Genomic DNA, 9,694 nt, shown 5'->3' on the forward strand with positions numbered 1-9,694 from the left:
ATCAGGCGAGAATTATACCACTGGTTTCCTGGCTCCCCAACTTGTGACAGTAGATCATGGGACTTCTCAACATATTTTGTCATGGAAACCAATGTGCTTTTGGTTCTGTTGCTCAAGCGAATCCTGACTAATACATGCAGATGATTTATCTCTTGTTTAGAGGAATTGAATAAAACTGTAGCTCATTTCAAGTCCTGAGTAGCAATGTGCCATGAAGGAAGTGTCACGTTGTTTGATTGGGACACGGGCTGGATGAAGATAATGGGAAGCTGTGGGAGCTTGTGGTCCTGGCTGCACAGGGAGTGCATCTGGGACTCATGTAAATGTTCAGCTATTGTGCCTCAGGAAATCTGTGGTTCACTCATGTTGAAGGACAGGAGTAAGGAATGCAAACAACTGTGTCTTTGTGCATGTTAGGGTAGTTTTCCTAGGAAAACAATGATCTAATTCACACAGGTAATAGGTAAACACAGAATCCTGTGTCCAGAGAGGCTCCCTGGAGAAACTGCTGTGTGGAGAGGAAGCCCCAGACCCTGACAGGAAACCTGCCTGTAACCTCCATCTTCACCTGCTCCTGGCAACACAAACCAGAATTGTGCATAGTGTGCGCCCCCCGGTGGTGCTGATCCCCTCCTGCAGGGAGGTTTGTGTCTGGGCTCCCAGTGAGGTCCCCTCACCCTGTCTCTTGCACAGTAATATGTGGCCTTGTCCTCGCCCCGCAGGTTGTTCATCTGCAGATACAGCGTGTTCTTGGCGTTGTCTCTGGAGATGGTGAATCGGCCCTTCACGGAGTCTGCGTAGTATGTGCTACCTCCACTACCACTAACCCACTGCAGCCCCTTTCCTGGAACCTGGCGAACCCAGCTCATTGCATAGCTACTGAAGGTTTATCCAGAGGCTGCACAGGTGAGTCTCAGGGACCCCCCAGGCTGCACCAGGTCTCCTCCAGACTCCACCAGCTGCACGTCACACTGGACACCTGCAGACACAAGACATCTTGGTGAGGAAACCGTCACACATCTACTGGTCTCGCTCATATCCACTCACATACTCAGTGTCTCTCGTTCACCATGAATTCCCTTTTAAAAGAGCAACCAGGAACACCCATCCAAGCAAAAACTCCATGGTGAGGTGTCTGTTCTGTCCTGATCAGAGAATGGGAACACCTGGGACTCCCGGGGCTGGGGCTCCTCTCCCAGCTGCAGAGTCTGGGATGGGCTGGTTTTATCACCATAGAGAGGACCCCATTTGCATGTGCTCTGACATATATATCAAGCTCCAGTCTTAGATTTGATTCTTTAAAAGTGAACAACAGGGTTAGGGATGCACTTGTAGTTTAGTTTGTGTAGATGGTGCTTTGACAATATGAATAATTGTATTCAGTGAGTACAGGTGTATATGCAGTCCTGTGTGCATTTTTACAGGTCTTTCATCAACATAGATCATTTTCACTCTACAAGTATTTTACATACGTTTTGAAGTTAAACCAAAATACTTTATTCTGTGCCATTTTCACTTCTATAATTTTGTTATTTATTTTGCATGTATTTTCATGCTGGTGTGTAGAATCACAGGTGGTTTATTTTTATTTATTTTCTTTGTTCATTTTGCATCCTGCTTTTTTCCTCATTTAAAAAAACTGGTTGTAATATTTTTTGTGGTATCTCTAGGGTTTTGTTATGTTTCAGATCAATGTCACCTGCAAACAAGTAATTTTCCTTCCTCCTTACTGATTTAAATGTCTTTTATTTTTTTTTATTCCCTATTTGTTTCTGGTTATGTCTTCCAGTGGTAGAAGAAGAAAGCTTTTCCCTTTTTTCTTCTGGGATTTAGGCAGTGTAAGGATTCAATTGACATAAGACCTATCTACAGGAGAGAATAAATTCCATTTTGTAAGTGCATGGCCTTCCTAATGACATGACACCCAGAGAAAGGACAAAGCAGGTGCTACTTGTGTCTTTCAGACAACGAAACATTGGATTTGGCAAGAGTTAAGTTTGGGGTATTATGTTAGTCACCAAGTAAGTAGGTTTGTTTGAATAGCCTTCTTGTCCCTGTGTTCCTTATTCTGGTGCTAAATATGGTTCTTCCCTCTTGGTACACGGGAGGGAGATTTATATCCTGCTGTCAAGGGACGATGGAGAGTCTGAGTGTACTCGGGCTCTTTCTCATGTGACTTTCACCGAAATAACCAGTGTGACAAGATGACATAGTTTGAGGTGGCATATGTATTCTTCACGTTATCATGGGGAATACTTATGTTAGGGGTGACCATCATTGCCTGGCTCCTGATTTGACAGGAAAGCCTTCAGCATTTTACCGTTCAATATGCTGTCAGGTGTGGGCTGTTCATAGTGGCCATGATCATGTGGAGGTGATTTCCTTCAGTTCCTTTTTAATTGGGTTCTTTTTAAATGATGAACATGTGTTGAATTTTGTCTAATGTTTTTTTGAATCAAGTAATGATGGCTTTGATTCACTCATTCCCTCTGTTAATGGAGGACATCACATTTATGTATCTGTGTATGTTGAAGGATCCTTGCATCCGTGGAGTGAATCACACTGGATTATATTGTATGATCCTCTCAATGTTCTGTTGAATTCAGTATGCTCAGATTTTGTGAAGGAATTTTGCATGTATGTTCATTTGAGATAGTGACCTGTAGTTTCCCTTCTTGTGGTGTCTTTCTTTGGTTTTGGTGTGAAAACAATGCTGTCCTCACAAATTTCATTGGGAAGTGCTGTTTTTTTATCAGTGGTTTGTAATAGTTTGAGAAATATTGGCATTAATTCCTCTTTAAACACTTAGTAGAAGTTTTAATAAAGCCATGGACTCCTAGGCAGATTTTTTGGAGGGTGAGGCTTTAGATAGAGAAATCTTATTAATTTTTCTTTTGTTCATTTTGTATTTTTCCATGAAACAGTCTTGGTGGCCTACATTATGGCATAAAATGTGTAATTTGTTCCTGGTGATCTATTTGTTGGCCTATAAATACCCAAGTTTTTCGTTAATTATCTTTTCATGTCTTTAGTTCAGTTATGTCTCCTCTTTCAATTCTGATTGCATTTGTTTGAGTCTTCCTTATTTCCTCAGGCTACCTATTTGTTTCAAATTTTACTTACTTTTCCAAATACAAATTTTTATGTAATTGATTTGTTTTCTGTATTTGTGATAGTCTCTATTTTCTGTCTGCTTTATGTTTTTATGGTATCTTCATGTTTATCTTTTTATGTAAATAAAAATGCCAATGAGTTTTTTAAGGAATCTGAAAAATATACAATTCACATGAAAGCACACAACACATGGAAGCAACAAAACAATCATGATGTCGAGAGAACCTGGAGACATCACACTTCTCTCTTTCTAAAGATATTGCAGAGGTACATTAACCACAACAGTGTGCTGCTGGCATCAAATGAGACATTTAGACCAGTGGAGCTCATTACGGAGCCCAGAAGTAGAAGCTTGCAGATGCAGTCAGCAAATCCTCCACGAGATTTCCAACAATGCACAGTGGGGGGAGGATAGTGTCTCTTAAACGTGGTGTTGACTAGGGGCACCTGTGTTGCTCCGTAAGTTAAGCCTCCCACTTCCACTCAGGTCATGATCTCATGGTTTGTGGGTTCGAGCCTCACATCAGGCTCCTGCTGACAGCTCAGGGCCTGGATTCTGTTTCTGCCTCTATCTCTGTGCCTCCCTACTCATGATCTGTCTCTCTCCCTCAAAAACAAAGTAACAATTTAAAAATAGTATTGATATATACATGCAAAATAATAACATTTGGCCATAATCTTGCTTCATACATATACGTCGACACAAAAAAATCTCAAAATGGATGAAGGATTAAGAAGAACACTTGAACCTAAATGCCTTCAAAGAAAACAAGATAAATATGACATTCACTTGAGAATGATTGATTTGATATAATAGCAAAGTCACAGAGAACAAAGCAGGCAAGGGGGACTACATCATACCAGAAAAGGGGCAAGCAAATATTTGCAAAGCTAGAACGCAGTGTATGGGAGGGTAGACATTACAATAAAAAATATTGAAAAGGTGTTAATATCCAAAATGCAGGAGGGACAATAAGGTGTTCTCATTTCCCTGCCATCAGACCACACCTCAAGCTTCCCCGTTTCCCTAATGGAGACCCACCTCCATTCAAAGTGCTCCTCAGAGGATGAGTCTTAAAGATGTGCCCACTAGTGTCTGGGCCTCACATGCACAAGAGGATGGATTGCCCCCAGTGCAGAGCCTGTGCTCAGGGGGCCTGAGAAAGGAACTGCCCCCACCCATCAGTAGCCAGATGCCCTGTCTTGCTGCAGAGGGAGGACCTGACCCTGTGATAGAATCTGTTACCACAGGATGTTCTTGCTTTACCTCCTCACCGTGTAACACCCCGATCTTGTGAGTAAAGAAAGAACAGAATTTGATTCAGAAAGCAAAGCTACTGATTTGTACAATGTAGGAACCGTAAAGTATTTTGTCATCTATTACCCCCCCACCCCCGATCTTTTGTCCCTAACCGGGCTGCCGCTCATGCCTCAATTCCTGGTGATGAAGATGCATTCCTAGAATGAACATCTGCTCAACTTTCTTGTCAATGCCATTGCACTCTGATTCACAAGTTCTCTTTTCATGTATGCTTGGGGAAGGCAACTAAGTTGGGCTCAATAGTACTCCAAGTTCTTGAAGCCAACTTACATTCTGTGCCTTCACCCAAGGCTGCACTCTTGTTTAGTATGTCCCTGACTTGTCACTCCATTACCAAAGGAGTCAGAGAGCCCTTGCAGACTTTCCCACCCTCCTAAAGTGCCAGCCGGACAGGGCCATACACCCTCCTGTCTTCTTAATGTCCACAGTTGCAAATAGCTACTGCCAACGAGGACTACGTCACAGTGCTTCAAAAATCCCCACAAAGTGTCTTGTCAGTTTTTCACATCCCTCTCACCAGTACAAAAATGCAGTTGCATAACCTTTTAAGGAAACCTGGCTACTGCTTCCCAAGGACCCCTAACTTCACTGCCTTTGCTCTCTCTGTGAGCCCCTCACCCCTACCTGATGCTGCCACAGATTTCTTTTCGTGGCTTTCAGAGTCATTAACCTACTTTAAAGTGTTAATATTAGCTCTGTGCACACCCCAAACTCTCAACTGTATGAATATCAATAACATTTTTCACCTCTCATTCCATGAAAATGGAGTGGCTGCAGGTATCCTGCGACAGCCTGTGCCTCTCGGATATGTCCTATAACTTTCTTCCCATGAAAATTAGACCTTGGGCCATCAGGCCCCATTGCATGCTTGCACCCCCACAGCTGCTGTCTGGATACATTAGGATCCTCACTCACCTCTGTATTCCTCTCTGACAAGTTTGTAATTTCCAGGCCCAGCACCTACCTACCAGCTGGCCACTGACCAACCCCTCCATCATCTTGTGTCATGTTAACAGTTTAAATCGGCCTATCCCACTTCCCTCCCTAAAACGGGAGACCCAGGGTACCTGGGTGGCTCAGTTGGTGGGAGTCCTACATCAGCTCAGATCACGATTTCGAGGTTTGTGAGTTTGAGCCCTGCATCGGGTTCTGTGCTGTCAGCTCAGAGCCCGGAGCCTGCTTCAGATTCTGTGTCCCCCTCCCTCTCTGATCCTCCCAACTCACACTCTTTCTCTCAAAAAATAAATAAACATTAAAAAAATTTAAAAGGGGAGACCCTACTTCATTCCACACGATTGCCCTCAGCTACAGGAATGGTTTCGGGGATATCTGGTGGTCAACCCTGAGTTCTATGTAAAAAAATTTTTTTCTTTAATATTTATTTCTTATTGAGAGACAGAGAGACACAGAGCGTGAGCAGGGGAGGGGTAGAGAGAGGGGGAGACATAGAATCTGAAGTAGGCTCCAGGCTCTGAGCTGTCAGTCTAGAGCCCAATGTGGGGCTTGAACTCACAAACTGTGAGATCATGACCTGAGCTGAGGTCCATAGGTTAACCAACTGAGCCACCCAGGTGCCCCACCCTGACTTCTGTTTTGTGATGGCTTCTGTATGTGGCGAAACATAGGAACCACTCAGGCCAGTGTCCCTACTTGAAGTACTCCAGGCGTCAAACGCAGCTAGTATCCTTATGATGATTTTTAAAAAAATTCTGTTTACTTATGATATTTTTTAAATTTTTGTTTACTTATGATAGTTTTAAAAAATTGTGTTTGAGGAATATTCGTTATATGTGTTTTAATTATATACCTGGCAATGACGTTTTATCGTTTTTCTTTTGGAATGAATTCTTCCATCACTCTGTATTTCTATGTTTCTGCTTTCTTAAGTTTTCAGAAAATCCTGTTATGTTTTCTGCTTCTAGAGTAGTGTCTTTATTGAGAAATGTTTACATACTGTTGAGGACCTGTCTTTTCTGGAAGCATTTCTTGCATGTGCTGTGGGCTCTGTGCTGTCATGTATTGGCTGCTCTGTCCCTCAGGTCAGACCTCTCCAGAGTTTCTCCTTGCCTCTAGTGGTGAGTTTTTCAACTTTGTCCATAGTGTTGTGAGTTTTAACTAGGTGAGTTTGTTCTGCCTGTTAAAAGAGGCTAATTCCTATCTCCCCTAGAGGTGAAGGTTTGCCTCACTATATAGTCAGTAGACTTGGTGCCTGTGGGGGTATATAGTGGTCTTTGAGGGGAGGGGCGCGGTGCTGGTCTGGGTTCCGGGCACTCTTTCCCTAGTAAGGAAGCACCTGAGGAAGGCAAGGGGGGTGGATCTTGGTGTCAGTGGCTCAGCTTCTGCTAGGGGTGCTGTGCTGTTCACTGAACTCTGTCCATGATGATTGGTGGGAGGAAATATTGGCATCAGCTTCCACTCTAGTCCATGCGTTGGAGTTCCCAGCCGCCCCTGTTCAGGAAGCCCTCACACAGAGAGAATGATCTGTACTCGTGGGTCCCAGGCTTCCATCAGAACACAGCCTTCACCCTGTCCTTGTCCAAACCATTGGCCCACCTGGTGGCACAGGGCTCTTATGTTTTATCTCAGGAGCTCTAGCTGGGTTTGAAACTCCAAACTGTATGAACTCAATATGACAGGGACCCCACTGATCCTCTAGGAGAGGGTTTCACTGTGCTGTGCCTGGAGCTGGTTATCCCAGAAGGGCAGTTACATGAACACTAGGGTCTTGGAGTTCATGGTGAGGAATAACAAGAAGGCAACGTCCAGTTAGCTGCTCTCAGCAGAGGCTCCAATGCTAATGACCAGGGCAGTGCAATGGTACCTGTCAGCTCTTGTGTCCCATGAGAAGCAATGCCCCCTCTCCCAAATGCACTCACAGAAGGGGACTGTCTCTCCCCATGCGATCCAGGAGATCCTTTGACCACAGTGCACCCATGGGCCTCTGCCCTCCTTCTTCACAGGAGCACTGCCCTGCCCACCAGTCTCCACCTCAGTGCTGGCATGGTCTTCTAAATATTTAGTCTTTGAACTCCACATTTACAGGAGGTTGAATTGTCTGATTACCTTTATGTGTCATCTTGACTGCGTCATGGGTGCCCAGATTAACCACTGTTTCCGTGTATGTCTGTGATGTGTTTCCAGAAGAGATTCACATTTCCATCCATGGTTTCTTTCTGCCTGGGCATCACCCATTCCATTATAGTTCTTAGTAGAATACGATGCAGAGGAAGGAAGAATTCCCTCATTTTTACTTCCCATGTGCTTGTTTTAACTGGAAGAGTGGTCCCCTCTGGCCCTTGGCCCTTGTTCTCAGAGTTATATCATCAGGTCTCCATCTTCTGAGACTAGACACTAGTTCAGAATCAGATGAGAATTACACCACTGGTTTTCCTGAGTCTCCAGGAAATCCTGGATCATGGGACTTCACGACCTATTTAGTCATGGAAACCAATGTGATTTGGTTCTGTTACTCAGGAAAATCCTGACTAATACATGGAGATGATTTAACTCTTGTTGAGACGAATTGAATAAAGCTGTAGCTCATTTAAAGTCCTGAGTAGCAAGTGTCAGGAGGGAAGTATCAGGTTGTTTGATTGGGACAAGGGCTCGGTGAAGGTATGGGGAACTTGTGGACCTGGCTGCACAGGGAGTGCATCTGGGCCTCCTGTAAAGGTTGAGCTGTTGTGCCTCAGGATATCTGCAATTCACTCATATTGAGGGACAGGAGTAAGCAATGCAAACAACTGTGTTTTTGTGCATGTTAGGGTAGTTTTCCTATGACAACACAGTTGCTAATTCAGAGAGTTAGTAGGTAAACACAGAATCCTGTGTCCAAGGAGGCTCCCTGGGGAAACTGCTGTGTGGAGAGGAAGCCCCAGACCCTGACAGGAAATCTGCCTGTAACCTCCATCTGCACCTGCTCCTGGGAACACAAACCAGAATTGTGCATAGTGTGCGCCCCCTGGTGGTGCTGATCCCCTCCTGCAGGGAGGTTTGTGTCTGGGCTCCCAGGGAGGTCCCCTCACCGTGTGTCTTGCACAGTAATATGTGGCCGTGTCCTCAGTCTTCAGGTTGTTCATCTGCAGATAAAGCGTGTTCTTTGAGTTGTCTCTGGAGATGGTGAATCGGCCCTTCACGGAGTCTGCGTAGCTTGTGCTACATCCATCAGTATTAATATATGCGACCCATTGCAGCCCCTTTCCTGGAGCCTGGCGGACCCAGTTCATGCTGTTGCTACTGAAGGTGAATCCAGAGGCCACACATGTGAGTCTCAGAGACCCTCCAGGCTTCACCAGGTCCCCTCCAGACTCCACCAGCTGCACGTCACACTGGACACCTGCAGACACAAGACATCTTCATCAGGAAACTGTCATACATCCACTGGTCTCCCTCATATCCACTCATATACTCAGTGTCTCTTGTTCACCATGAATTACCTCTTAAAAGGGCAACCAGGAAAACCCAGGCAAGCAGAAACTCCATGGTGAGGTGTCTGTGTTCTGTCCAGGTCACAGAATGGGAACACCTGGGACTCCCGGGGCTGGGGCTCCTCTCCCAGCTGCAGGGATGGAGCTGGACTGGTTTAATCAGCACAGGGAGCGCCCTATTTGCATATCCTATGACTATATATCAGGCTCCAGACTTAGATTTGCTTCAAATTTAAAACCAGTGTTTGAGAGGCACTTCTAGATGATTTCTTGCAGAAGGTGCTGTGATAGTATAAATAATTCTAGTCTGTGAACACAGGTATCTTTTCATCTGTGTTTGCCATTTTACATGTCTTTCACCCAGCACGTCATGTTTGATATGCTATTTTACTTTTTAGTGAAATTTAATCCTAAACACTTTATTTTGTGCCATAGAATTTTAATGTGTGTTTATTTTTGTGTGACAGAGAGAAGGAGAGAGAGATCAGAGAGAGAGAGAAGGGGACTGAGAATCCCAAGCAGGCTCTGCACAATCATTGCAGACCCTGCCTCAGAATTAAACTCAGGAACCATGAGATCATGAACTAAGCCAAAATCAACAGTAAGCACTTAATGGATTGAGCCACACAGGCTCCATTTTGTGCCATTTTCTTTTTTTAATTTTTTTTATTTATTTTTTTTAACGTTTATTTATTTTTGGGACAGAGAGAGACAGAGCATGAACGGGGGAGGGGCAGAGAGAGAGGGAGACACAGAATCGGAAACAGGCTCCAGGCTCCGAGCCATCAGCCCAGAGCCTGACGCGGGGCTCGAACTCACGGACCGTGAGATC

The 9,694-nt window shown here is 44.6% G+C and overlaps 1 gene segment (V, D, J or C); it reads right to left on the minus strand.

The window, feature by feature from the left end:
• Window positions 1-568: 568 nt before the first annotated feature.
• On the minus strand, window positions 569-8,959 carry LOC125916791 (immunoglobulin heavy variable 3-48-like; the record flags this gene model as incomplete). The annotated part of the segment is given in 3 exon segments: window positions 569-811; window positions 8,595-8,771; window positions 8,872-8,959. Coding segments are annotated over 3 exon segments (466 nt in total), but the record flags the coding sequence as incomplete, so codon positions are not given.
• Between the last annotated feature and the right edge of the window lie 735 nt (window positions 8,960-9,694).

The sequence above is a fragment of the Panthera uncia genome, unplaced genomic scaffold (assembly GCF_023721935.1).
Source record: "Panthera uncia isolate 11264 unplaced genomic scaffold, Puncia_PCG_1.0 HiC_scaffold_1162, whole genome shotgun sequence".
Classification (NCBI taxonomy): domain Eukaryota; kingdom Metazoa; phylum Chordata; class Mammalia; order Carnivora; family Felidae; genus Panthera; species Panthera uncia.